General features: G+C 50.3%; 5 protein-coding genes and 1 long non-coding RNA gene across 8 annotated transcripts in view; 3 read left to right on the forward strand and 3 right to left on the reverse strand.

Moving 5' to 3' along the window:
- Positions 1-236, forward strand: part of LOC133933310 (chromosome alignment-maintaining phosphoprotein 1-like) — a 2793-nt gene extending 2557 nt beyond the window's left edge. Inside the window, exon 4 of the mRNA XM_062380322.1 lies at positions 1-236. This exon is cut by the window's left edge and continues 981 nt beyond it. The gene's annotated coding sequence lies outside the window, so the exon portion shown is untranslated.
- An 85-nt stretch (positions 237-321) lies between these two features.
- On the reverse strand, positions 322-4514 carry fbxo3 (F-box protein 3). The gene is made up of 12 exons (XM_062380323.1): positions 4208-4514; positions 3691-3780; positions 3304-3467; positions 3052-3166; positions 2761-2965; positions 2620-2665; positions 2447-2531; positions 2235-2357; positions 2040-2155; positions 1846-1953; positions 1665-1747; positions 322-1548 (listed from the first exon to the last, which is right to left on the reverse strand). The coding sequence occupies exons 1-12, from the start codon at positions 4309-4311 to the stop codon at positions 1405-1407; spliced, it is 1383 nt and encodes a 460-aa protein (XP_062236307.1). The 5' UTR covers positions 4312-4514; the 3' UTR covers positions 322-1404.
- Positions 4515-5841: 1327 nt separating this feature from the next.
- Positions 5842-12860, forward strand: f2 (coagulation factor II (thrombin)). Its single transcript, XM_062380305.1, has 15 exons — positions 5842-6001; positions 6328-6408; positions 6521-6600; positions 6686-6710; positions 7042-7107; positions 7213-7321; positions 7916-8052; positions 8191-8484; positions 10779-10895; positions 11007-11133; positions 11218-11385; positions 11457-11630; positions 11810-11988; positions 12183-12253; positions 12630-12860. Exons 1-15 carry the CDS (start codon positions 5932-5934, stop codon positions 12768-12770), a joined length of 1839 nt encoding a protein of 612 aa, XP_062236289.1. The 5' UTR covers positions 5842-5931; the 3' UTR covers positions 12771-12860.
- LOC133933337 (uncharacterized) lies at positions 9831-10947 on the reverse strand. The gene is made up of 3 exons (XR_009912054.1): positions 10747-10947; positions 10483-10505; positions 9831-9972 (listed from the first exon to the last, which is right to left on the reverse strand). It is a non-coding gene; the product is annotated as an uncharacterized LOC133933337 (long non-coding RNA).
- Positions 12242-17433, reverse strand: LOC133933300 (zinc finger protein 878-like). Of its 2 annotated transcripts, none has more exons than XM_062380302.1 (12): positions 17299-17433; positions 16349-16551; positions 16187-16255; positions 15951-16046; positions 15657-15719; positions 15414-15537; positions 15066-15342; positions 14944-14990; positions 14749-14867; positions 14153-14675; positions 13557-14012; positions 12242-13370 (listed from the first exon to the last, which is right to left on the reverse strand). In XM_062380302.1, exons 1-12 carry the CDS (start codon positions 17300-17302, stop codon positions 13132-13134), a joined length of 2220 nt encoding a protein of 739 aa, XP_062236286.1. In that variant the 5' UTR covers positions 17303-17433; the 3' UTR covers positions 12242-13131. The 2 variants fall into 2 exon arrangements, with proteins under 2 accessions (XP_062236286.1, XP_062236284.1); XM_062380300.1 differs by having other exon boundaries at positions 15657-15755.
- A 754-nt stretch (positions 17434-18187) lies between these two features.
- si:ch211-207l14.1 (uncharacterized) lies at positions 18188-21522 on the forward strand. Of its 2 annotated transcripts, XM_062380344.1 has the most exons (5): positions 18188-18500; positions 18966-19259; positions 19979-20203; positions 20294-20392; positions 20485-21522. In XM_062380344.1, exons 1-5 carry the CDS (start codon positions 18201-18203, stop codon positions 20590-20592), a joined length of 1026 nt encoding a protein of 341 aa, XP_062236328.1. In that variant the 5' UTR covers positions 18188-18200; the 3' UTR covers positions 20593-21522. The 2 variants fall into 2 exon arrangements, with proteins under 2 accessions (XP_062236328.1, XP_062236329.1); XM_062380345.1 differs by having other exon boundaries at positions 18188-19259.
- The last annotated feature ends 6136 nt before the right edge of the window (positions 21523-27658 follow it).

The raw sequence follows: 27658 nt of genomic DNA on the forward strand, positions 1-27658 counted from the left end.
CTTCCACCTGAAACCGTTTAATCGATCACAAACTGGACGACAAAACACACAAACCACACAACACGCTCTTAATGTGTTGGTCTACGTTCTGTGTTTTCTGAAGATTTGAATAAAAACGACTTGAAGTGTGTTGACTTTGACTAAAGATAAAAGTCTGTTTTTAATAATCTGTATATTTACTTTTATATTGTTAAATGTCAGTTTTTATTGCGAAGGGGAATAAAGGCAGGAAACAGCTCAGTGTGATGTTTAAAGCATATCCTGTCTGAGTCATGTGACCGAGTCAGAACGACTCAGGAGCACGTGGACGCGGTCGAAGGCTCAGGATGACGTAACAGTCAGTTTCTTTTTTATTTAACCAAAACATACAAAAACAAACCAACCAATCACATCAGAGCGTGACAACGCCTCCTCACGAGGAGGGAAAAACATCCCGGGAACAAAACATGACCACGCAGCATCCTCCAAAATAAAAGCCCAGCCTGTTCCTCACTTGATTTCAGAAAACAGAGAAACACTCATTATGTTTCCACTGCAGGAAACGACCTTTCAAAATAATACGTTGTAACATCGTTGGCGTAATGTGCTGAGACATGAGGTAAACAAATGAGCTTATATCAAACTGTTGGTTAGTGTTAACGTCAGGAAGAAGATTTCATGTTTTGAGAAACAAGCAAATGAAGAGAAGAAGAATGACGTTGATTCTACTGTTACAATGAGCACAAGAAGACGACCTGTTGATTTGACCGGTTCTGTTTCTGAGGCTGCGTCCACACTGACAGGTCTTCATTTCAAATTAAACATGTCACATGACCGCTCACGTCCACACATGTGAGGTAAACAGGAAGTAGATTGTCTCCTCTGCAGTGAAAAGAGTCAGTGTGGACGAAGCCTCCATCTTGTGCTGCCAGAAGTTTGCCCTGTGGTCCTGCAGAGGGCGCTCTTACACTGATCAGAGTCAAACTGAAGTGAATCCTGTTGGTTCTGTTCAAATGAACTTCATGTTTAAATCAGAGAGAAACCGATTGGTGGACCAGTGATGACATCATCCATGATGGCGCCGAACCAGCCGAGTGACAGAGTCCGCCTCCTGCAGTGGAAACCAGTTAAACAATAAAGAACCAAATCTTTCTACAGAGGAACAAACTAAAACAAAGAGCTCCCACTCGCTCCTGATCGCTGCCGCACCGACACTGAACAGAAAGTCAGCTGATGGATGGACCAGGTCCTTTAAGTGGAGGAGAAGACGGTGACATCATCGTGTCGTCCTTCTCGCCCGACAGTTTCTGATCACAAAGAGAAAGGTTGTAAGAAAAGCCCACGCTCTGCTCCCCACGCGGAACAGAGTCGATCGCCAACCAGGCCTGAATAGAGTTCATCACACTGCAGTGAGCGGGTCAGAGGTCAGATGTGTCGGGGACACCACGCCCCCTCCAGCGCGGCCATGTTGATTCCTCTCAGGTCACCGAAGTCATCGCCGTCTCCGTCGCAGTACTCGTCCGGGTCGTGGTCGTCGAGGCGAGGCGTGAGGCTGGTCGACGGTTTGTGCTGCAGGGACGACACACAGGAAGCAGGAAACATCAACCAGCTGTCACAATAAAACATTCCACAGGTGCATGATGGGAGGTGTAGTATTACATGATAATAACAAACCGCTGACTTACCGTTCGTACCACAGGCTCCCTGAAGGGGGGGCAGACCATGTGGAAGCGAGGGATCGCCACGTGGAAAACCTCTTCCTTATTGGCTGCAACACAAACAAACAAACAACAAAACAAGGGAGGTCATTTTCAACAGATCTTCAAAATAAAAGACCAGAAGCTTAACCCTTCACAGTAAAGTTACCGAGTCTGTGGAAGGTGTAGTGACCCTCCATGTACTCTGATGGCGTGGAGAACGTGGTGCAGCTGGCGTATTCATGGACTTTTCCAGGCGTCATGACGGGAAACTCTCCTGCACAGAAACACAGTCAGCAGCTCATCTCAGCCAATCACAGCTGAGACATGCAAGGGCGGGGTCACGCGATGGGAGCAGCGTACCGACCACGCCGGGTCCCTGAACCTCCTCCACGTTGCCGTCGGACGTGGTGATCTTCCAGTAGCGGCTGTCGAGCTGACAGGCGGCTTCGGGCGAGGCGCCGCTCGACATCTCGATCCTGAACGTCACACAGATCAGAAGATGAAGCTTTGATGGGGGGGGGGTTCGACCGGCGACACGGGGACACAGACACGTACCTGATGCGGTAGGTGAAGAAGAAGTGCGGCGGGTGGACGGAGGAAAGTTCCGGCAGGAAAGAGGTAGAAACTGAGACGGTGATGTCTCCAGTGGTCGCCACGCAATTTTTATCGTGCACGTACCTGTGGACACAAATGTGCACGAGTTAAGTTGACATTCTAACTTGGAGGAACTGTGTGTGTGTGTGTGTGTGTGTGTGTGTGTGTGTGACCTGAAGATCTGGTCTCTGATGATTGGATATTCTCCTGTGACCACGTTGTGGACGTAGGTTGTGAACCACTCTACGAAACAGGAACCTGAACACAAACACATATGTAATGATACATTTTTCAAAATAAAAGCAGCTGAATTGACTGTGATCCGTGCCAAGTCCAGTGAACCCACCTGTGATGAACATGTCGATGGCCGAGGGATCCTGAGCCGTCTGATCCTGAAACGCAGAAAAACAACTTTCAGCTTTCAACTTCCTCCTCTCTGTGTAGCACCTTTATTTTGAAAGGCCAGGCGGACAGGAAGGCTACGCACGGGGCAGGGGTAGAAGCTCTCGAACATCCTGCGTCCCTCGGCGGGCTCCAGCGCCATGTACTGACTGAGTCCGGTGTGGAAGCAGAAGGTGAGGGGGAGGCAGCGTCTCATCCCCTTCCTCTGCTGGAAACCGCCCGCCGCCGTCTCCACGTCCAGCAGGACCTCCGAGCGGTAGTGGTTGGACAGAGACATGCTGCCCATCAGCCTGACCACAGAAACACAGACAGGAAGCCGTCAGACAGACAGGAAGAGGTGAGACAGAGGGAGGGGCTCAGTTGGAGGGACACCGACCCGGGGATGACCAGCTTCTGTCCGTTGTGGATGCGGTACGAGCAGCGGTAGTCGTGTGGAAGACTGCAGCCAATCTGAGCCTCGATGTCGTTGAGCTCCAGCTCGGTGGCGCCCTCTGGAGGAGGAGCAGAGACAAGGAATCACGTCAGGAGAAGATCCCGGGTTCTGAAAGTGAAGCTGAGATCTAACAGGTTCCTGAAAGTGTCTGCATGTGTCTGCGTGTGTGTGTGTGTGTGTGTGTGTGTGTGTGACCTTTGAGGGATGCGATCATGCGTGGACACCTCTGCTGCAGGAAGCTCTTCAGCTGCTCCCACGCTCTCTTCAGCTCCGGGTAGAACTGGATGTAGCGACCCAGGTCTCTGTAGTTCTGTTTGAACAGACAGAACCAGGACAGCCCACTCTGCAGCCGGTCCGCACTACACACACACACACACACACACACACACACACACACACACACACACACACACACACACACACACACACACACACACACACACACACACACACACACACACACACACACACACACACACACACACACACACACACACACACACACACACACACATTAGAAAACGTCTCCACACCTAAACATAGCGATCCCTGAGAATGTGTTGATTGATTGACAGGACTCACTCTGTCAGCAGCCAGTGTTTGGAGCAGTGACTCTTCCACAGCGGGTTGTGTTTGGACAGTTCGTTCAGCCTCCTGCTGACATAACTGCAGCTGTGGAGGGACACACACAGACACACACACACACAGAGACACATTAATCTATTTCAGTATGTAACTGATGGCACACAGGACCAGAGGCAGCTGTCGAACCAGGAGCAGTGATAAACCAGCCGGACCTGTTCTCATGTGTTTTACTCTCGTGAGCAGTGACTGGTTCATGTCTGTGAACTTTATGAACTTCCGGTGAAACGCGCTCGGACACTTGTGATGACAGCTGTCGGTAGCAAACACTTCTCTAGCAGAGGTCGGGACATAAACACAGGCTACATGCTAAGCTAACGAGCTGCTACAGACTGTTTGTAGCAGCATTAGCTTCAGGTCAGTCTTCACTGTTCCATGATCGGTCTCTGGTGTTGTTAGCATTAGCCGCTAGCCCGCAGCTAGCCGGGGGTCGTGTGCACCGGAGCGGCGGACTCACTGGATCAGGTCCCTGAAGCTCAGGAAGGACAGGACGTGCAGCAGCGGGTCCGAAGGGAGCTCCTCCACCAGCACGACGGGGGCCTCGGGGCTGGAGGCGGCCATGGTCTCAACGATCTGCGGCTGCTGCTGCGGCTGCTGCTTCCGCCTTCACCCTCCACCTGCTTCTTCTTTTCCTCCGAGCTGCCGCGCACACAGCTCACTGCTGCCAGCGCCCCCTGCTGCAGGCGGCTCTGCACTGCGGCCAGTCACAGGAGAGCACACCGTGACCTTTGACCTTCTCGCGTCCAAGTGACAGCTTGTCCCAGATTGGAGAGGATTGTCTTCAGGCTTTCTTCTGATATACATACATATATATATATATGTATGTATGTATATCAGAAGTATGTATGAAGTATGTATGTTGATATATATATATATATGAAGTATGTATGTTGATATATATATATATATATATATATATATATATATATATATATATATCAACACATATAGAAGTAGGTGTGCGTAGAGGCCTAGAGACAGGATGACCCTGCATTGGTCCCACCTTGAGGACATCTCAGGTGGGACAGCAGTGACGTGTTTCTAGATTTCGAGGCCGGTTCTAGGTGCAGGATAGAACCGAGGTAAAGATCAGGTTCCTCTGGTTCTGGAGAGAACAGAAGGTGAGACCTGGATACTGGGGTGGAACCATTGGCAGGAAGCAGACATCATGGAGGTGGCTACAGCTGGTTCCACATGTTCTGGTTTGATGTGCAGGAGGAGTTTCAGTGTGAAGGACGTTGACCTCAGTATCTGTAAAGTACATATTGACTCAGTCCCACGGATCAATAGACTCAGAGAGACGAGCACGTTCTCTCCCCTTGTCCTCGTAGTCTCACTCTCGTCCTGTTCTTCACTGTGTTGGAGCCTCAGGGCCAACGCTGACCTGGACAGTTGTGAGCAGCAGAAACAGACTGTGACCTTTGACCTTTGACCTGAGCGCAGCTGTTTACCAGTTTCAAACAGAGCTAGTTCCTGCTGTGTAAACACAAGATTGTTTTATCACTGTTCCAATTTCAGCACATATCAATCCTCATGACATCTGTGCGCTGCCGACCTTTCACCTCTGGCGTCACCATCAGGAATCTTCTGGATGAGTAGAAGATAAGAAACTCCAGGTATTGGTCCCCAGTAGGTGGCACTATGACTCAATAATGTCATGGATGATATGTCTTCAATCGGACCATGTTCACTCAAAATACAACCACTTCCTGTTTCCAGATTCAAGCCACGCCCCTCAATGATCAACGAGCTTGTTCACGTACAATCACCAAAATCACAAAATCGCAAACAAAACTCCTGTTCTTTCAAAATAAAAGCAGAAGAACTGACTGTGATCAGCTCCTGTCCTTTCAGAATAAAGCCCCTGAACTGGGATCAGTTCCTGCTCTTACAGATGAAAGCAGCTGAACTGGGACCAGTGAGCTCAGTGATGAACTGGGACCCTGAAGGAAACTTTAAAACTTGAAGATTCGACTTGAAGCTCTGCTCACTCTGACTCCTCTGGAGCTTTATTGTGGAGGGACGGCCTGGTCATATTGAACTTCAGAGTAAACAGGTTCAGGACTCAGCATCCTGAGTGACTCACACTTTGACCGTTTGGTCAATGCCCCCCCGCAGGGCCAGTGAGACGGAGACAGGCTGAAGAGGGAGACTGCTGGATCTGGTTGGGACGTTTGGATCATGGTGGAACCATCGAAACCAGTTGCTGTTCTACTGCTGTTCCTGGTGCACAGCTGCCGAGCGGACGATGGTACCAACATGGACTCATCTGTTTAGAACTGTTTAGAACTGTTTACTGGGGCGATACAATAACTCCAGTGAAGTAGTAACGCTGGATTAGGAAATGGATATTTCAATAATATACATTGTACTGATGATTCTATTGTCAATGCAGGTATTGGACCTTTAAAGTAATATTATTATATAACAGTGCACATACCTTTAGTTTAGTAAAAGATTATAACTTCAACTAATGTTTGGATTTTTCTGCAGCTAAATAAACCAAATCAAACTAGCAAATTAAAATTTGTCCAAAACTAATTGACTCTGGTCTCAAAGTTGTGACGCGTGTCGTAGTTTTCCTCAGCAGCCAGCGAGCGTCCGAGGTTCTGGTCCGGAGCCGACGAGCCAATCAGATCTTTGAGGAGATGAAACCAGGTAACTCACCTCGATGGGTCCGAGTGACCACAGCAGAGGTTCCACGTCGATTTAAAACCTACAGATCAGATGATATCTCGTTGAATCTGTGTGTGGTTGTGCGATTGTGTAGGGAACCTGGAGAGAGAGTGTGTGGAGGAGGTGTGCGACCATGAAGAGGCCAGAGAGGTGTTCGAACAGACGGAGAAAACAGTACGACTCCACTCTCCATGTTCACTTCGTCTGAGACACGTAGAATCACATTAATAACTCATTCCGTCTCATCTGTTCCCTTCAGGAAAAGTTCTGGAAGAAGTATCTGGGTGAGTACTGCTACTTTACTGAACTTTGACATCACGGTACATACCTGCCTTTATTTATATTTACTCTACTTTGAGTCACATTACTTTGACTTCATTCATTTTAACATAATGTATAATTACATTAAAAGAGTACTTTTACTGTGGTAATTGAAGTACATGAAGTATGACAATTACTCTGACAAAGATTTTTTACTTTAGTTTACTCAGCTGCTCAAAAACACTGGAACAAAGTCCACAGCTCAAGCAGACACAACTCAGAGTACACAAACACCACCTGTCTGTCTGTGTATAAATGTCTGTGTGTGTCTGTGACTGTCTGTGTGTGTTCCAGACTGTAAAGGAACTCAGAGAAGAGAAACACAACAGGACATTGGTCGTGTCAGACAATGTGTAGAAGGTAAACACAAACAAAGTGAATGAATCTTTAATCTGTTCAAATGTACAAGTACATTGACACTGTGTGTGTGTGTGTGTGTGTGTGTGTGTTTGTGTGTGTGTTCAGGTCGGTGTATTTTCGGTAAGGGGTTTAGCTACGAAGGAGATGTCAACATCACAAAATCTGGGAGACAATGTCAGTACTGGAATCGCAACTTCCCACATCCCATCATGAGGTAACCAAGCAGAAACCCATTTAGTGACGCCTGAGTCTGTTGACCTGTCTGTTGACCTGTCTGTCTGTTGACCTGTCTGTCGACCTGTCTGTTGACCTGTCTGTTGACCTGTCTGTCGACCTGTCTGTCTGTTGACCTGTCTGTATGTAGACCTGTCTGTTGACCTGTCTGTAGACCTGTCTGTCTGTTGACCTGTCTGTCGACCTGTCTGTCTGTTGACCTGTCTGTATGTAGACCTGTCTGTTGACCTGTCTGTAGACCTGTCTGTCTGTTGACCTGTCTGTTGACCTGTCTTTTGACCTGTCTATCTGTTGACCTGTCTATCTGTTGACCTGTCTGTCTGTTGACCTGTCTATTGACCTGTCTGTTGACCTGTCTATTGACCTGTCTGTTGACCTGTCTGTCTGTTGACCTGTCTGTTGACCTGTCTGTTGACCTGTCTGTCTGTTGACCTGTCTGTTGACCTGTCTTTTGACCTGTCTGTCTATTGACCTGTCTGTTGACCTGTCTGTCTGTTGACCTGTCTGTTGACCTGTCTGTTGACCTGTCTGTTGACCTGTCTTTTGACCTGTCTGTCTGTTGACCTGTCTGTAGGGAGTTTAACGCCTCGGAGCTGAGCAGTATCCTTCAGGAGAACTTCTGCAGAAACCCAGACGGTCGAGCTGAGGGCCCCTGGTGCTTCACCAAGGACCCGACGGTGCAGAAGGAGGCCTGCAGGGTCCCGACCTGTGGTGAGTGCCGTCCTCAGCGTGAGCAGCGAGACGCAGCACAGACACGTCTCTTTTGGAGGACGTCCCCCCCGGAGTTGGCTAATGATCGTGTACGAGCATTAAAGTCCTGACTGAGATGAATCTGTCTTTTCTGTGAAGGTGAGGACTTTGTCCCGTCCACCGTGGCCCCTGAACCGGTCCGAACCGGAGCCTGTCTGCCCAGCTATGGTGTAGACTACGAGGGCGACCTGAGTGTGACCCTGGGAGGACACGCCTGTCTGGAGTGGTCCTCGCCGCAGGTCGTGGAACTCAGCCGAGACAAGGACTTCATCCCCGAGGTCACCCTCCAGGGAAACAAGTGCCGGAACCCGGACAACGACCCCGAGGGGCCCTGGTGCTACGTGAGGGACGCTGGGAATGTGACGGTGGACTTCTGTGACCTGGACCTCTGTGGTAACTACAACCATTAGTGCTAGGACGTAGCACCGGGGCTACCCACCTCTCACCTGTCTCTGTCTCACCTGTCTGTCTCTCTCACCTGTCTCTCTCTGTCTCACCTGTCTCTCTCACCTGTCTGTCTCTGTCTCACCCATCTGTCTCTGTCTCACATGTCTCTCTCACCTGTCTCTCTCACCTGTCTCTCTCTGTCTCACCTGTCTGTCTCACCTGTCTGTCTCACCTGTCTCTCTGTCTCACCTGTCTGTCTCTTTCTCACCTGTCTGTCTCTGTCTCACCTGTCTCTCTCTGTCTCACCCATCTGTCTCACCTGTCTGTCTCACCTGTCTCTCTCTGTCTCAACTGTCTCTCTCACCTGTCTGTCTCTGTCTCACCCGTCTCTCTCTGTCTCACCCGTCTGTCTCACCTGTCTGTCTCTGTCTCACCTGTCTCTCTCACCTGTCTGTCTCTGTCTCACCTGTCTCTCTCACCTGTCTGTCTCTGTCTCACATGTCTCTCTCACCTGTCTGTCTCTGTCTCACCTGTCTCTTTCACCTGTCTGTCTCTGTCTCACCCATCTGTCTCTGTCTCACCTGTCTCTCTCACCTGTCTCTCTCTGTCTCACCTGTCTGTCTCTGTCTCACCTGTCTGTCTCTCTCATCTGTCTCTCTCACCTGTCTGTCTCTGTCTCACCTGTCTCTCTCACCTGTCTCTCTCTGTCTCACCTGTCTCTCTCTGTCTCACCTGTCTGTCTCTGTCTCACCTGTCTGTCTCTCTCACCTGTCTGTCTCTCTCACCTGTCTGTCTCTGTCTCACCTGTCTCTCTCACCTGTCTCTCTCTGTCTCACCTGTCTCTCTCTGTCTCACCCGTCTGTCTCTGTCTCACCTGTCTGTCTCACCTGTCTGTCTCTGTCTCACCTGTCTCTCTCACCTGTCTCTCTCTGTCTCACCTGTCTCTCTCTGTCTCACCCGTCTGTCTCTGTCTCACCTGTCTGTCTCACCTGTCTTGTCTCTCTCTCACCTGTCTCTCTCTGTCTCACCCGTCTGTCTCACCTGTCTCTCTCTGTCTCACCTGTCTGTCTCTGTCTCACCTGTCTCTCTCACCTGTCTTGTCTCTGTCTGACCTGTCTCTCTCACCTGTCTGTCTCACCTGTCTCTCTCACCTGTCTCTCTCTGTCTCACCCGTCTGTCTCACCTGTCTCTCTCACCTGTCTGTCTCTGTCTCACCTGTCTCTCTCACCTGTCTGTCTCTGTCTCACCCATCTGTCTCTGTCTCACATGTCTCTCTCACCTGTCTCTCTCAGTCTCACCTGTCTGTCTCACCTGTCTCTCTGTCTCACCTGTCTGTCTCTTTCTCACCTGTCTGTCTCTGTCTCACCTGTCTCTCTCTGTCTCACCCATCTGTCTCACCTGTCTGTCTCACCTGTCTCTCTCTGTCTCAACTGTCTCTCTCACCTGTCTGTCTCTGTCTCACCCGTCTCTCTCTGTCTCACCCGTCTGTCTCACCTGTCTGTCTCTGTCTCACCTGTCTCTCTCACCTGTCTGTCTCTGTCTCACATGTCTCTCTCACCTGTCTGTCTCTGTCTCACCTGTCTCTCTCACCTGTCTGTCTCTGTCTCACCCATCTGTCTCTGTCTCACCTGTCTCTCTCACCTGTCTCTCTCTGTCTCACCTGTCTGTCTCTGTCTCACCTGTCTGTCTCTCTCATCTGTCTCTCTCACCTGTCTGTCTCTGTCTCACCTGTCTCTCTCACCTGTCTCTCTCTGTCTCACCTGTCTCTCTCTGTCTCACCTGTCTGTCTCTGTCTCACCTGTCTGTCTCTCTCACCTGTCTGTCTCTCTCACCTGTCTGTCTCTGTCTCACCTGTCTCTCTCACCTGTCTCTCTCTGTCTCACCTGTCTCTCTCTGTCTCACCCGTCTGTCTCTGTCTCACCTGTCTGTCTCACCTGTCTGTCTCTGTCTCACCTGTCTCTCTCACCTGTCTCTCTCTGTCTCACCTGTCTCTCTCTGTCTCACCCGTCTGTCTCTGTCTCACCTGTCTGTCTCACCTGTCTTGTCTCTCTCTCACCTGTCTCTCTCTGTCTCACCCGTCTGTCTCACCTGTCTCTCTCTGTCTCACCTGTCTGTCTCTGTCTCACCTGTCTCTCTCACCTGTCTTGTCTCTGTCTGACCTGTCTCTCTCACCTGTCTGTCTCACCTGTCTCTCTCACCTGTCTCTCTCTGTCTCACCCGTCTGTCTCACCTGTCTGTCTCTGTCTCACCCGTCTGTCTCTGTCTCACATGTCTCTCTCATCTGTCTGTCTGACCTTCAGAGGACCCACTGCTTGGACAGCTGGAGACGTCAGAGACAGACGTGAGAGAACGTTCTGTCCTAGGCGCGAAGAGGAAAACCTTTTTCAGTCCTCGAACCTTCGGACAGGGAGAAAGTGGTGAGTGCGTTCATTGGTCACCTGTTTAACATGTGGTTAGCTAACGGAGCGTTTGATTGGTTCTGGGCCCGGCTCCTCAGGCTGTCATTGGTTAACTGAGCTGCGTTGCAGAGTGTGGACAGCGCCCCCTGTTTGAGCTGAAGGGGATCAAGGACCTGAAGGAGGACGAGCTGCTGGAGTCCTACAGAGACAAACGCATCGTCGGGGGGGACGACGCCGAGGAGGCGTCTGCACCATGGTAACCACACCCATCACAAGCTGTCACCATGGTGACCACCCTGTCATGCTACCTAAAGGTTGCTGGTTCGAATCCTCTGTGCAGGCAGGTGATGCTGTTCAAGAGGAGCCCCCAGGAGCTGCTGTGTGGAGCCAGTCTGATCAGTGACCAGTGGATCCTCACGGCCGCTCACTGCATCCTCTACCCGCCCTGGAACAAGAACTACACCACCGGCGACATCCTGGTCCGGCTGGGGAAGCACCACAGAACCATGTAGGCCACCGGAACCTTCTCCCTGACAGCTCTTCACATGGACTGACTCAAATGTCTTCTCAAACCTCCAGATACGAGCGCGGCATCGAGAGGATCGTGCCCATCGATAGAATCATCGTCCACCCCAAGTACAACTGGAAGGACAACCTGAACCGGGACATCGCCCTGCTGCACATGAGACGCCCGGTCACCTTCAGTGACAAGATCTCCCCCGTCTGCCTGCCCAGCAAGAAGGTCGCCGTGGCGTAAGACAAACTGGCTTTACTGGGAAAACCCAACTTCCACAAGTTGTGTCAAAGGGCACTGCCCTGATGTTCAGTCACATGACTCCACACGTCTGAAGGTCAAAGGTTGAGACATGTGGACGTGGACGGATGGAGCTCGGTCCTTTGGTTGGAGTTCTAATCTGAACCTTGTCTTTCAGTCTGATGTCCGAGGGCTTTAAGGGCCGAGTCACCGGCTGGGGGAACCTGAGGGAAACCTGGAAGCCATCGGCGAGAAGTCTTCCCAGCGTCCTCCAGCAAATCCATCTGCCAATCGTGGACCAGGACGTCTGCGTCAGCTCCACCAGCGTGAAGATCACAGACAACATGTTCTGTGCTGGTAACTCTCTGCTCCTCATCGGTTCCTGAACGCTTCAGTTCAGAATCCATCATTAACACTTTCTAATAAAACTATGAACAACACTTTTATAATTTTGAGTGCAGGAAATTTCAATGTATTGAGTATTTGAAGTATTAATACTTGAGAGGATTCTTCATGTAGCGCCACCATCAGGTCAATGTTTTGTGTTGCAGGTTTTAAACCGGACGACGTTGAGCGTGGCGACGCGTGTGAGGGAGACAGCGGTGGACCGTTTGTGATGAAGGTTTGATTCCCAATACTGAATCTGTTTAATATCTTCAACATGGAATAGCTGGTTTATACATAAGATATTTAAGTTTTTAGTCTAAACTACATAGATACAGATTATATGATTCCAGCTGATTAATCAAAACACTTGGATCTGATTTAGAAACCAGTTCTTCATCGTTATTACAAACAGGAGCAAATCAAATCCCCTTTTCTGTTATTGATAAACCTGATGAAATATCAACCAAGTGATGAAACAATGAACCTAGATGACCACAGAGCACATTTCTGAAAGGTTTGGTTTTATCGGAGGATTATAACAGAACAATCACAGCAGTTTCTGATGAGTCTGTGATTTAAAGATCAACTGACGGTCTGTGTTTCCCGGTCAGTACCCGTCAGAGGACCGCTGGTACCAGATGGGCATCGTGTCGTGGGGCGAGGGCTGCGACCGGGACGGGAAGTACGGGTTCTACACTCACCTGTACCGGCTGAGCCGCTGGATCAGGAAAACCATCAGCAGCACCGACTGAGCAGGAGGAGCATCACCGAGCAGGGAGGAGGAGCCACTAACACACTTCCTGTTCTCACCAGGCTTAATAAAGCTCACTTCCTGTCTATGACATTCGCCTCTGGTCTCATTTCAAAACCTGTAAAAATATGTGGATATCGAACATCACACAGAATCTCCATGGCAACATCAACAGTCACAATCCGTTCTAATAACTTTACATTCGTAGTTTCAAGTCAGAGGAAGAAGACAAACTGTCAATCATCATTCCTCATGAGATCAGCTCAGAGACGGAGGGAAGGAATCTTCATGATGTTGATGAAGTTTTGATCATTTGAATTCACAATGATTCACTTTGTAAAAGATGAACACTGCATTGAGGGTCATGTGCAGACAGCAGGGGGCGTGTTTGGCTCCTGGTCGCTGGGCTCCGCCTCCACGTGGGCGGCGGGGGTGCGGTGTGTGAGCAGGTGGCGGCTCAGGTGAGTTTTGCGTGTGTAGCTCTTGGCGCAGTAGACGCAGGCGTAGGGTCGAACGCTGCTGTGAGACAACATGTGTTTCTTCAGGTCGAACTTCCTCCTCAGACATTTACCACAATCTGGACACGAGAACGGCTTCTCTCCTACACAACAGACACACACAGAGAACATGACACACATGAGGCACAGACAGAATACACACACACGACACATAAACACAACACAATCACACATAAATCACAGATTCAACAGACATAATGGATACACAATAAAAACAATAGATACAACTCAAACGTGTGCGTCTGCCAACATAAAGTTGTGTTTCGTACCTGTGTGTATTCTCCGGTGCTCGGTCAGGTGACAGGAAATGGAGAAGGCCTTCCCACAGTCCTGACAGACGTAGGGTCGCTCTCCCGTGTGCGTCCTCATGTGTTTCTGCAGGTCGCCTCCGGACGGCCAGCCCTTACCGCACACCGTGCACACGTACGGGCGCTCCCCGGTGTGCCGCCGCACGTGCACGTTGAGGCCGGCGAGCGCGGTGAAGTCTTTGGGGCAGTAGGGGCAGCGGTAGGGCCGCTCGCCGCTGTGCGTCCTGAGGTGTCCCTCCAGCCCGTCCCGCGTCTTGAAGCGCTTGCCGCACTGCGGACACAGGAAGCGGCTCTCGGTGCTGTGGCTCGCCCGGTGAGACTGGAGGCCGGTGAGCGAGCTGTACGTCTTACTGCACTGGTCACACTGGTAGGAGCGGGGCGTGTGCGTGCGCTGGTGGATACGAAGCTCAGTCACACCTGGATCACATGACCAACATCAGATCAGCAGTCCAGGAAGTGACGGAGCAGCGATGGAGAACATTGATTAGAAACGATGAGTCATGGATCGGTGCTGGCGACCGGTTCGTTACCAAAGCTCAGGAGGAAGAAGGTTTTACCTGAGAAGCTCAGCTCACAGAAGCGGCAGCTGTAGCGCGGCTGGGCGCCCTCCACCGAGTGCGTCTGCAGGTGGCGCAGCAGCAGCGTGTGCGAGCCCAGCGTCTGCTCGCACACCGTGCACGTGAGGTCGGGCAGCCGGTGCTGCAGCTTGTGGGCGTCTCGCTCCGCCGGCGACTCAAACGCTTTGTCGCAGCGGCTGCAGGTGAAGCCGCCCTGGTGCAGGTGTGTCTGCTTGTGATTGGTCAGGCTGGACAGGTGGTGGAACTCCTTGTCGCACTGACCACACTGGTACACGGGTCGCGCCCGGTGGCTGCGCTGGTGCGACAGCAGCTCGGCTTTGGTTATGAAAACGGCGTTACACTGGAAGCAGGACAGGGTTCTGGCGGGGCGGGGCTCTGGGAGGCGGGGCTCAGGGGGGCGCGGCTCCTCGTCACGACCGCCTGATGGATCCGGCAAGTTCACAACTCCTGCCGTGGTTAAGGTGGCGCCGCAGGACTTGTTGGTGCGCAGGTGACGGATCACCTGAGGACAGACGCTACAGTGAGGACAGGACGTGGGCCACAGCTCCCTCTAGTGTCAGGACTGAGACACTCACCTGAGAACGGTAGATGAAGCACTTGCTGCACTGAGGACACTTGTGAGCCACACGCTGAGAATTATGGGAAATGCTGTACAGAGCTGTGACCTCGGAGCACGACTGATCTGATTGGTCGACTGTGGAGAAATGCAGGAGCTCATTATATAAACTGGTCTGTGTGTGTGTGTGTGTGTGTGTGTGTGTGTGTTTTACCTGTGTCTTCTGATTGGTCGGCAGAGTTTCCAGGTGAGTCCTTCAACCTGCAGAAAACATGTCACATGATTAGTTGATAATCAGAAGCTGACCGTGTGTGTGTGAGATAAACGGCGTCTGACCCGTCCACCAGCAGCATCACGGTTGCTTCGGAGCATTCCTCGCCAGCCGCCGCTTTCTGCTCCACTGGCTCCACGATCCGACCAATCACGGCCTCCTCCACTTCCTCCTGCTCGTCCTCCGTCATCACCACCACCTCCTCCTTCACCAGCTCCACGTCGGGCTGTGAACAGCCGACCGCACCTCGAGTGTCAGCAGGCGGTGGCTCGGGATTGGTCAGCTTGGTGAAGAGTGGGTGGGACCAGGCGGAGAGGAGAATCCTCTCGGAGTCTCGACTCACTGAGGAAAAACAACAGCAACATTAAAAACAGTTAAAGTCACGTGACCCGAACCAGGATGTGACTTCGTACCTGTGGTGGTGGCTTGGCCCAGAGAACAGCTCTGATTGGTCAGCAGCTTCCTCAGCTCTTCACGCTGCGCCTCCTGCAGACAGCCCTCCACACCAGCAGGGGCAGCATCGAGCCAGGAAGCAGACTGAGACACAGACACAAGTGTTTATGTAAATCTCCTTGTTTTTAAATGTGTGTTTTATGTTTGTCCTTGCGGAGCCTCAGAAATTCAGTTTGTGGGGGGGGGGGGGGGGGGGGTGTTACCTGTTTTAAGTCGGGCACAGGAAACATCTGCTCTATCCTGGAGAGGAAGTCAGACACAAGGGACTGGAGGGCGGAGTCAAAACTCTGATTAAACACTTCCTGGAACAGACGGAGAGACGGTCACTTCTGGAGCTGGTGACCCGCCCACTGTCACATGTCACATGTTTCTGTGATGATGTCAATCGACCTGCTGCAGCTGATGATGCCACTGATCTGTCATCAGCTCAGGGGTCACATGACCAATGAAACCATCATTTACAATATCTCGTCTAACACAGTGTTTAGATCACTGACCTGCAGGAGGCGCTGTCTGTCCACAGGGCTCCGGGTCACCTTGTCAGTCAGAGTGAACAGAGCCGAACACCAGTCGTCTGCCTCGTGGTCCTGCCGCTGAGACGGGAAACAAACACAGCTGGGTTTATAACATCTGGAGGCCACGTCCTCTGTTTCCCAGAATGCACTGCAGCTGGTCACACGTCAAACATGAGTTCAAGTTGAAACGATTAGTCGTTGGACAGCTGAACTCTTACCGTCGCCTGGGAGCCGGGGCGGATCCTGTCCAGGTGAGTGGGGACGTCCTCAGAGTCAGAGAGCGCCACCTGCAGGGACACAGGAAGTCAGCATCCACATCATTATTGCTTTGGTTACGCCTGCCCCCCCCCCACACACACCCCCCCCACACACACACACACCTTGGCCCTCAGAGCCGCCAGCAGGAGCAACCTCTGTCTGTCCGTCAGCAGCTGGGGCACCGCCTCCGTCACCATGGACACAAAGTCCTCCAGCATCCCATAGTGCTTCAGGCTCTGACGCTGAGCGACCTGCAACATGGCCGCTGTCAGCAGGCGGAGGGGGGGGACGAGGAGCCGCAGGGAGGACAGGGGGACAGGGGAGGCTGGGGGGAGACACTCAGTGTGATCACTGGTTCACTCTTAGAACTCAAAGAGTTTAACATGAATAATTCAATCCCATAAACACGTTTCTTTGTCACGATTGTTGTTAATATTAGTTTGGATATTTCAGAATAAACCACAAAGCTTGGAGTTCTCCTCATGGAGTTTGGCTGAAGTTCAAATATCAGTAAAGTGATGGAGCCTGAGCAGAACCAGGTCTGAGGGGGAGACCAGGTCTGAGGGGAGACCAGGAGACTTCCTGTTTCAGGCTGGACACAGAACAGATCCATGAGGAGTTCCTCTCATCAGCAACATGTCATTAAACATAGATCTTCAGTCCTGTGTTTAACATGTGATGTTGAATGATCTTTGATGGATGGATGGATATCATTCATACATCATTGAGTTGTATTATATATATATGAACTTGAATCTCTTTAAAGCTACAGGAGAGACAGTGGAAACAGTTCACCTACACAACATAACAATGATTATTTTACGTACAATAATCACTTGTATGCTCCAAACCATAAGCCGAAGTAATAAGTAAGTATAGCCGAGTAATAACAGCTGTAGTATTATTTATTCTACTGAGTATTTACTTTCCTTTGAACCACAGTAAATGTGAACTGTGACAGTTCTGAACGGAGTTTGGTTCTTATCGGTCCTGCTAGCTAGCTAGCTAACGTTAGCTGCAAACAGCTGCTAACGGAAACAGGTAGTGATGAGTAAACACGAACAGGATTTACCCATAATGCTCCGGGCGAGGTTCACCTGCTCTTCACCTGTCTGGTACTCAGGTTAGCACCGTTAGCACCATTAGCACCGACAGCTAACGGCTAGCGCTGTTTACCATGGAGCCAAGCTAACACACCGGAAGCTAAACCACGGGAGAGAGAAACACTTCCGCTTTCCAGACAGACAGGCAGAAGGATAGAGTGAGAGAAATATACTCTTATAATTACTCTCATAGTTATTGTTAAGAATTTACTACCGAAGGTAAAACAATACTCAGAGTATTTCCACTACAAGTTATCAAGGCTTTTAATCATGTGCCTGTAGTAAATCAGATCCACCGCTAGAGGGAGACAAACCACCATCTCTGGCTCTGCACAGCTTTGACTCAAAATATGCTGAAGCAGCAGTTTGATGTGTAGAGGAACTCAATGTAATAATTATTACTATTATGACTAATAATTCTACTGCTCATACGTATTATTATTTATATAGTCTCAGCTCAGTGTTTTTTAGTTTTGACAAGATGTGAACAAACTGTAAAGTGAACATGTTGAAAGGGTTTATCTCATTTTTGGTTTGTCAAATATTGAAGCGTCCCTTTTATATATATGTGATATGTATGTTTTCATTTACAATTTCAAATTGTATTGTTTTGTTTTTGTGTACTCTGGTTTCTTCCCATATCCATAGAGTTTTGAAATTTCCAATTTCCCACAGATCTAAATATCTTCCTGCAGCACATGAGTGAAGACCAGGTCCTTGATCAGGTCCTTGACCAGGTCCTTGATCAGGTCCTGAGTCGTCTTCACGTGTCCGTCCCCTGGAGCCTCACTCGTCCCCTGGTTGGACACAGATAATCTGCAGGTGTAATCCCTCGCTCTCCTCCTTCTGGGTAACTGGATTAACTTTGTAAATGCAGCACAGAAACAGCTTGAAACACGACAACAAAACAGCAACCAGAGCAGCCAGAGGAACCAGAGCAACCAGAGCAGCCAGAGCAGTGGACGAGCTGGTCTGGAGAACTTTGATTCTCCCTGTCTGGATCCACTGGGAGCCGAGAGATCGACAGTCTGGATTAGTTGCTCCGTTAATCCATCACTTCTTCATCCATCTGTCCCTCCTCTTCCTCTTCCTCCCTGCCTGTCGGCCAACTGGGACCCATCCGACCTGCTGCAACGACCCAGTGACTCCTGATGGTTTCATCCAACCTGCGGTAAACCATCACCTGGTTCCAGTTACCAAATGAACCTTGATTGGCTGTGAAATTGTTTTGTTGAAATTCAGCCTGGTTGTGTTTTTTAATTTAGCTTGATTAAATCTGAGCCTGCTTCTTCCCTAGCTTGGTAGCTAGCATAGTTTTCATTTAGGGTGGATCTAATCTTTTAGCCTGGCATGGCTCAGCATGCTAATCAAGCTAGCTGTCGAACCGCTCTAATTTAGCCTGGTTGCAAGTTGTTCTAGCTTTAAACTTAGCTTGGCATTAGCTTAGCGTGGTTAGAAATAAACCTGCGTTGCTTAGTTTAGCCTGACTGTAAATTAGCCTAAATGAAACTAGTTTGGCTGTAATTTAGCAGAGTTGGTAGTAAATGAGGCTAGCAGTAAATTAGCCTGGTTGTAATCCAGCTAAATTAGCCTAGTCTGCCTTTATCTTTAGCGGCTAATTGAACTTTGAAATTAGGCTTCAATGGATCCAGACACAGAAGAAGTTGAGGTGTTTTCAGACACCGAAGTCCTGACTCCTCTGACCCCAGAGGAGGAAGAGGAGAAGGAGAAGACGGAGGAAGAGGACGTGGAAGAAGACGCCCGGATCTACAATGCCTGGCTGCAGAGGTACAGAGGAGGGAAGCAGCAGGAGCAGACCAGAGAGGAGCAGGAGGAGGTGGACTCAGAAGGAGGAGGGACTGGAAGCCGGGGCAGCTTCGAGCCGTTGTTCGGAATGAGGGCCGACCGCCGGGCCTCGCTGCCGTGTGCGGTAAGAGAAGCTAGCAGCTAGCATGGAGAGTTAGAATCATGAACAGGTTGTTCTTATTATCGTAGCTTCTCCATTCAAATGTCTTTACAAGGTTCAAACTTCATCGTGTGAGAAAGATCACGTTACACAACCTCCGACTGTTTCCCACCTTCACCCCATGACGCCCACATGATGGACTCATGCCCCCTAGTGGCCGTCAGACCTGTCTGCAGATCAGGGACGTCTGATTTAGATCTTTGTGTCGAGCAGTAGATGAAGGATCGTGAGACCAGCAGCTGACATGTGACTCAAACTGGTGGAGTCACTGGTTGGTGTCATTCTCCCCCATGTATATGTTATAACTGGTTTCCAGTACAACGGTCTGACCCTGGATGTTCACAGCTTCGTCTTCTGGCTCCGAACATCAGAAACCAGAGTCCAGCTTCAAAGCTTGGTTCCTCGGCTCCTTGGTTCCTTGGTTCCTTGGCTCCTTGGTTCCTTGGTTCCTGGTTCCTTGGCTCCTCTGTTGTGGTTCAAGAAAAGAAACTCCTGAGGATTAAAATGTATTTGTGTTTGCTGGGATGGGATGAACCGGTTTAACCTGATCAACTCTCCCTGATGAATCAAAGCATGTGTGAGAAGTTGGGTCTAATGGATTTAACATCTTCTATATTTGGTTCCTCAGGAGGCGGCGCCCAGTTAAACCTGTTAACTGGTTAACTCTCTCTCTCCCTGTCCAGGCCACTCTCTCGGCCATGCAGCTGTCTCGTCTCCACTCGTCCACTCAGGCTCCGGTGACGGCGCGAGTCCTCCTGCGTCGCACCTCCTCCCGCCGCCTCCTGCCCTCGCAGCAGGAGGCCCCCAGCCCCGCCCCCGAGAGGAGGCCCTCTGTCATACCCACAATCCCAGAGGTCATAGCGCCCGAGAGGAGGGGCCAGTTCAGGAGACGCAATGCCATGTCGCTGGTGGGTGAGAGGACTGATGTCAAAGGTCACCAGAGGTTGTTTGTGAAACTAAAGCATGTGTGTGTGTGTCTGTGTGTGTGTGTGTTACAGAGCGACGCAGACGGTGTGTGTCTGCTCTGTCACAACGACTTACATGGAGGAAGTGGTGGAACTAGAGAGCTGCAGTGTACACACACCTTCCACAAAGAGGTGACACACACACAGTCTCACACAGATACACAAACACACACACACACAGACACACACATTCACCCCCCCCCCCCGATCCTCTCTCTCTGCAGTGCATTGAGGAGCGCCTCTGGAGGAAGCAGTCCTGTCCCACGTGTCACGTCCAGGTGTCGGAGCCTCAGCCCGTCTACTGGAGCTCCACCCGGGTCAAAGTCCCATAGGAGGACGTCAGTAAACTCCCAGCATGCACCCTGCTGTGGGCCGTGCTGTGGGCCGTGTCACTCCTGAACTCCAGCTGTGGACGCTGACCTCAGTGTCCTCTACATGTCCCCCAGGGGACCAGGACATCATCGTAGTTGTGTGCATCTCAACCAGAAGAGGACGGTGACATCATCAGCTCATAAAACTGTGACAGACACATGTCAGGTAGATCAACATATCAAAACTATATAACTACAAATAATCAGCTGATCTACTTCTCTACACGTACGTGCACTAACATTACATAACTTCATACGTGACCAAGTATTAAACTAACATACAACCACGGACTCCTCACCTGTCTCTGTGTGTGTGTGTGTGTGTGTGTGTGTGTGTGTGTGTGTGTGTGTGTGTGTGTGTGTGTGTGTGTGTGTGTGTGTGTGTGTGTGTGTGTGTGTGTGTGTGTGTGTGTGTGTGTGTGTGTGTGTGAAATTGTGAATTTCACCTGCGACCCTGGATCTGACCTCTAGAGGGCAGCAGCATTATTATTATTAAATGTGAATGAAATCTGATCAGTAATAAAATGTTTGTTTCAGAAACTGTGTGAATTGTTTTTTTGTTTGTTTAGTTTTACTTTAATGATTATATTAATATTATTGTTTCTCCACTTCCGGATTGAGAGGGTTTTGAGATAATGATTTGGTTTCATACAAATGAAATGAATTGATCTGTTCTTTCTTTCTATTTAGTTTGTTTATAATTGTGTATTTACTGAAGATCTTTCAGGACGTTTGTTGGTCAGATTGATGAAATGATCTTTAACACGACAGACACCTGCTGCTCATCTTGATTCAGTATTTGTTTTAATAATCATTTGCTGATGTTTCTTCTTGAACCTGTGACGTTAGAGACGTGAATCAGCTCGACTTCAATAAAAACTTATTGTTGTATTTTTAGGAAACGTTTGTTTTTATTTACCTTTGGATCTAAAATCCCAGGAAAATGTAAAATGTCTGTTTCTGAAATCTGCCTTTGTTTATAATTGAAGATTTATTTAATTTAATTCTTCATTTGACTGGAACCAGTGAAAGTTGAATTTTTTGGGGACAAATTAATAAAATCTTCAAATTGTTCAGATCATTCTTCAGTCTTACAAACACGAGGCCGCCTGCGAAGCTGAAACATGATTCGCCTCCTGTCATCAGCTCCGACCTTGATCCCGCCTCTCTAACCCCCCCCCGCCCCCCCTGTGATCACACAACCAATCACCTCGCTGACCTTGCCAGCCGCGGCCGTCACTGGCCCCCGCCCCCAAGTCACTCATCACCTACGAGTGACACGCATGAACAAATCAAACACACTCATGAGCGCTCACAACTGCTGCTCTTATTGCCTTTCCCAGAATTCCTCTGTCCTCTCGCACATGACTGAGGCGTGTTGGCTTTGACCTTTGACCCCTGAACGACCTCCTGTGATGCTCGTCTGAACCATCAAACGTAGAAAATGAAGAATTTGATCAGAGAATAAAACCAACGACAACAAACCGAAGTCGACGTCGGGTCAAGTGGTTCCGTGTTTGTCGTGAATTAACAAGACTCGGGTTCAGAGTCTGGCCCCCGGAGCCGGGGACGAGGAGCCGGGGACGAGGGGCCGGGGACGAGGGGCCGGGGACGAGGAGCCGGGGACGAGGAGTCGGGGACGAGGAGCCGGGGACGAGGAGCCGGGGACGAGGGGCCGGGGACGAGGAGCCGGGGACGAGGGGCCGGGGACGAGGAGCCGGGGACGAGGAGTCGGGGACGAGGAGCCGGGGACGAGGAGCCGGGGACGAGGAGCCGGGGACGAGGGGCCGGGGACGAGGAGCCGGGGACGAGGAGTCGGGGACGAGGAGTCGGGGACGAGGGGCCGGGGACGAGGAGCCGGTGACGAGGAGCCGGGGACGAGGAGCCGGGGACGAGGAGTCGGGGACGAGGAGTCGGGGACGAGGAGCCGGGGACGAGGGGCCGGGGACGAGGAGCCGGGGACGAGGAGCCGGGGACGAGGAGCCGGGGACTCGGAGCCGGGGACTCGGAGCCGGGACACGATCTCACCGTCCATCCTGCTCTGATTGGACACTGAAGACGAGGCGGCGACCGGGAGGAGGCCGGAGTCTGAGCGCTGAATGATGAAGACGATTATGTCTCCAGAGTTTCACATGGCGAGCTGGAATTCATGTCCAGCCTTAATAGTGCTCGTTTTCTGCCTTGTTCACTCCATTAGCGGCGAGCAGGGGGCCTGAGTGCCGGGCCCGCCGCTAATTACGGCATGAGGGATGATCGGCGAGGGCTCATTACCGGCGGAGCGGCGTAACATACTGTCTCTCTCCTGGATAATGATGTTGGATCCGTGGAGAGGGGAGGAACCTCTGAGCGTCCAGGGGTTAACGTGGCGGTTGACTTCTCCGTCTGAAACGCTTTCGCTCTGAATCAAAAAGCGCCGCGGCCTCATTAGCATGAAGCAGGTTTGACTTCACCATCTCAGATCCCAGGGTTCTTCTTCTTCTTCTTCTTCTTCTTCTTCTTCTTCTTCTTCTTCTTCTTTTCTCAACCTTCAGGTAAATCCTGGTTCATCGGCGAGAAACGATCCGCATGAGAGTCATCAAACTTCACGTCAACAGATATTTCAAACCGGCAGCGATAGTTCAGTTTGGTCCACGTCCCATCTGCCAACATGGAGGAGGAGGCTCGATGACCCCAGCCACCAGGGGGAGATGGCTTCCATCTTTGTTTACAGTGTGTTACAAATGATTAGACTGATTCTGTTGAGATATCTATGTTTCTCTGTATCTTGTGACTATATTTTACCTATATCCTGTGAATAAATATTAGCTGCATAATCTAGATAATCAATAATGCTTATGCTACAACTGTTTCTTTTCTTGGGATGATGTCTATCTTTTTGACTCAGACACAGGGTTTGCACAACAAGCACAGGTTCTCAGGAAGAGAGAGGTCATGCCAGAATTAATACAAAGAGGTGTTTCATGAAACGTGGTGAGAAAAAGATATGAAATCCTCCTCTCTGTCTAATCTGTCTCTCTCCGATGTAGCAGGCTCCCTGTTGGCCAAGGCCACAGTAGTGGGACACCTGGTCAGTTGAAAGTGATGTGCTTGCAAAAAACTGCACTTTGAGGAAACAGTATACATCTGGCCAATAACTGAATTCTCTCAAAGAAAAAGAACCGCCTCTGTGCTGCCCCCTGTGTCTGTATAAATACTGTGGACTTAGGATGTGGGGGGCTTCTTCTCGACATGATCCAATGAACCTGGTGATGTGTCCGGCAGAACCCCAGAGACTCTCTGTAAGTATTTCAGTGAATTCAATAAATGTTCAATTTCCAGAACTTCATGTATAAGTGTCTAATTATTCCTTCTCAAATCCTGGATCAACAAACACGCTTGTCCAATCGCCGGAGGCGAGTTCAAGTTTAAAAGCCTGGCGACGACAATTCACAATAGGTTTCCTCCTTTGAATCTGGAGCAATATACAAGTGCAACACATCCAGCTCCACGAGTAGAACTTAAAGTTCAGCTGCTGAGGTGAAGAAGGAACTCGATGAGGCTGAAACCCTGAGTCGTGTCTGACAGGTTCAAACAGGACAAATGTGATTTCAGTGCCGAGACAGAAGAAGAAGCTCGTCAGTGAAACTGATGAAGGTAATAAAGGTGACGAGGAGCCGGAGGAAAGTGAGACGTGAGAAACTTTCTGCAGACAAGGCGTTCATTGATGTGGAGCTCGTTCCCGCGCTGTCCAGCCTTCATGTGGCTAATGGAAGCCGACACCGTCCACCCAGAGGACCCGGCACGTCCAGGCGGCTCTAACCCAATTTGAGCCTCGGTCTCTTCATCCTGTGTGGGTGATTGTACCGGCAGTGATTCAGGCTGTAATAATGAAATAACTCCTTCAGCGTCTGTGTGGGAGACAACGTGAACATCTCGCCAGATCTAATTAGCTCGTCTGAAGCTCGCCGTCTGATTCCCCCCCTCCCCCCCCCTCCCCCGCCGTCTGGAGCGCTGGACTCGTGTCTGTCCCGGCCCAGGACGCCTCTCATTCCCCGGGTTAGCCGCGGCGGAGAGCCGGTATTTACCTGCGTGTCTTTATGGAGCGAGGTCAGAGGTCAGGCCAGAGGCCTCTCATGTTGTTGGCCTAAAGAGGGGGGGGGGGGCTGCTGTGTGCAGTAATGACAGTGATTCCAGCTGCAGCAACATCTGCTCAGAAAGTGACTTTTTAAACACTCAATTATCTGACCTGGGTTCCACGGAGACGCCTCACGAGCAGCTGGACTCATATTTCACTTGTTTCTGTTTCAACATGTGAAGATAAAAACTTGGAGCTTCACTCTCATTCAGCAGAACACGACCACATCCACACACCAGATACAAAAACATCAAGTCTTTAAGAGCTGCTGTGGTTCCAGCTGCTTCACGTGAAGGTTCGATCTGGTTCAATGGTTTCAGACCTTTGAGTTTCAGTCTGAAGCTTCAGGTGTGGAGACAGATCACAGCTGGACTCTGAGGTTCTGAAGGTTCTGAAGCTTCAGGTCCAGCTCAGACGACACGTCTGCCAAAGTCCCTCAACCGTCTCCACGTCTGAGCATTTTCCATTCTTCAGACGTTTATCAGAGTGTTTATTGGCCTCCAGGGGGCGCTGGTGGTGAGTTGACTGCATTAAGATCCTCATCCTGAACAGAGCTTTTATTTTGAAGATGTCCCTCTCACGGGTTAGGGTTACATTTCATGAGAATCAGCGTAAAAACGATTCTGTAAAAGTGGAGCTGCAGATTTGAAGACTTGAAATAAACCAGTTCCCTCGTGTTGTTCATTTTATCACGTGAACAATAAAGACGATCAAAGTTTCTCAGGTTACAGTAATTTTAACGAGTCTGTAATTCTCCGGTCACGTGATCATCGGGTTTTATGAATTCACTGAAATGCAAATAAAAACAAGTTCATCAGAAAATGTGAGGTTGACTGAGTGTCCTCGACTCAGGAGGGACGTCCCCGTAAACCACGTCCAGACACCAACTGTCCAGAGAGCCCGTCTGTGGACAGAGACAGAGGACAGAGACAGAGGACAGAGTCAGAGACAGAGACAGAGACATGAGACAGAGACAGAGGACAGAGACAGAGACAGAGGACAGAGTCAGAGGACAGAGAGACAGAAAGAGAGCGAGACAGAGACAGAGACAGAGACAGAGACAGAGACAGAGACAGAAAGACAGAGACAGAGACAGAGACAGAGACAGAGACAGAGACAGAGACAGAGGACAGAGACAGAGGACAGAGACAGAGACAGAGGACAGAGAGACAGAAAGAGAGCGAGACAGAGACAGAGACAGAGACAGAGACAGAGACAGAAAGACACAGAGACAGAGACAGAGACAGAGACAGAGACAGAGGACAGAGTCAGAGACAGAGACAGAGACAGAGTCAGAGTCAGAGACAGAGACAGAGGACAGAGACAGAAACAGAGACAGAGACAGAGGACAGAGACAGAGGACAGAGACAGAGACAGAGACAGAAACAGAGACAGAGACAGAGACAGAGACAGAGGACAGAGACAGAGGACAGAGAGACAGAAAGAGAGCGAGACAGAGACAGAGACAGAGACAGACACAGACACAGACACAGAGTCAGAGTCAGAGACAGAGACAGAGACAGAGAACAGAGACAGAGACAGAGACAGAGACAGAGTCAGAGTCAGAGACAGAGACAGAGACAGAGACAGAGACAGAGACAGAGACAGAGACAGAGTCAGAGACAGAGACAGAGGACAGAGTCAGAGACAGAGACAGAGTCAGAGACAGAGGACAGAGACAGAGACAGAGACAGAGACAGAGTCAGAGTCAGAGACAGAGGACAGAGACAGAGACAGAGACAGAAACAGAGGACAGAGACAGAGACAGAGACAGAGTCAGAGACAGAGACAGAGACAGAGACAGAGGACAGAGACAGAGACAGAGGACAGAGACAGAGGACAGAGTCAGAGGACAGAGTCAGAGACAGAGACAGAGACAGAGACAGAGACAGAGGACAGAGACAGAGACAGAAACAGAGGACAGAGACAGAGACAGAGACAGAGTCAGAGACAGAGACAAACCCTGAGTCCTTTTAAAAGAGAAGCAGGACTTTGTCTAGTTTCTATTTCCTGTGAATTTCACCGACTGACTCCACACACAGCGAGTGGTCCCGTGGATCTTCTCACTGGTTCAAACAGAATCTGATTATCGGACTCGATAGGGAGACTGAGGGACTTGGTGGGACGAAGGTTTTCTGCCGAGCGATCGATCGCTCGCTGCTCGGCTGCCAGGACATACTTAAGAAACTCAATCCCATCAGCTGCCTCCCTCACTGGATCAGGATCAATCGAGTCCCTTTCAGCTCCGATAATCAAAAATCCAATGGCTGCTCTAAATGTTAATTGATCTGAGCTTTGGGACAAAAGCAGCTCCGTCGGGTGTTTGGAGCAGGAACCAGTCACATGTTGGTCCTTCAGGGTGGAAACCATAAAAAAGGGTTTTCAGATTTTATTCTGAAATATCTGAGCCTCTTTTCTCTGAGGTCATAAATTAATATTTGGAAAAGGTTATGAATAAATCTGAACAGTTTTGTCAAGATTTCAGGTTTAAATCGTCTGATTTGTTTTGATGTGCGTGTGTGGGTGTGTCTGCAGGGGGCGCTGTGCTACTCACTGACCTTCACTACTGCTGATTCAGCAGTTTGTCTCTGAGCAGCTGTTCACGCGTCTGACCATGAGTCAGCACAGAACCAAGATGGTGGAGAGAAAACATGGCGTATAGAAGGTGAGGCCCATGTGAGGGTGTCCGAGGCGTGCTGCCCCCGGTGGCCTCTCGGGGTCACAGCACCTCTGAGGATCAGGAAGCGGATCTGAACCATCATGTTTCTCAGCTTCACGTGTTCCCGGGACTAAACGTGTTCTGACATTTAGAGGCTGATGAAAAGGTTGACACGCCACGCGGCCTCGCTCCGACTGAACGCTGCCGGGCGGCGCCGAGGCCCGGGGCGACTTCCCCCCCCCACCCTCTGCTCC

Source organism: Platichthys flesus, chromosome 22 (assembly GCF_949316205.1).
Source record: "Platichthys flesus chromosome 22, fPlaFle2.1, whole genome shotgun sequence".
Classification (NCBI taxonomy): Eukaryota; Metazoa; Chordata; class Actinopteri; order Pleuronectiformes; family Pleuronectidae; genus Platichthys; species Platichthys flesus.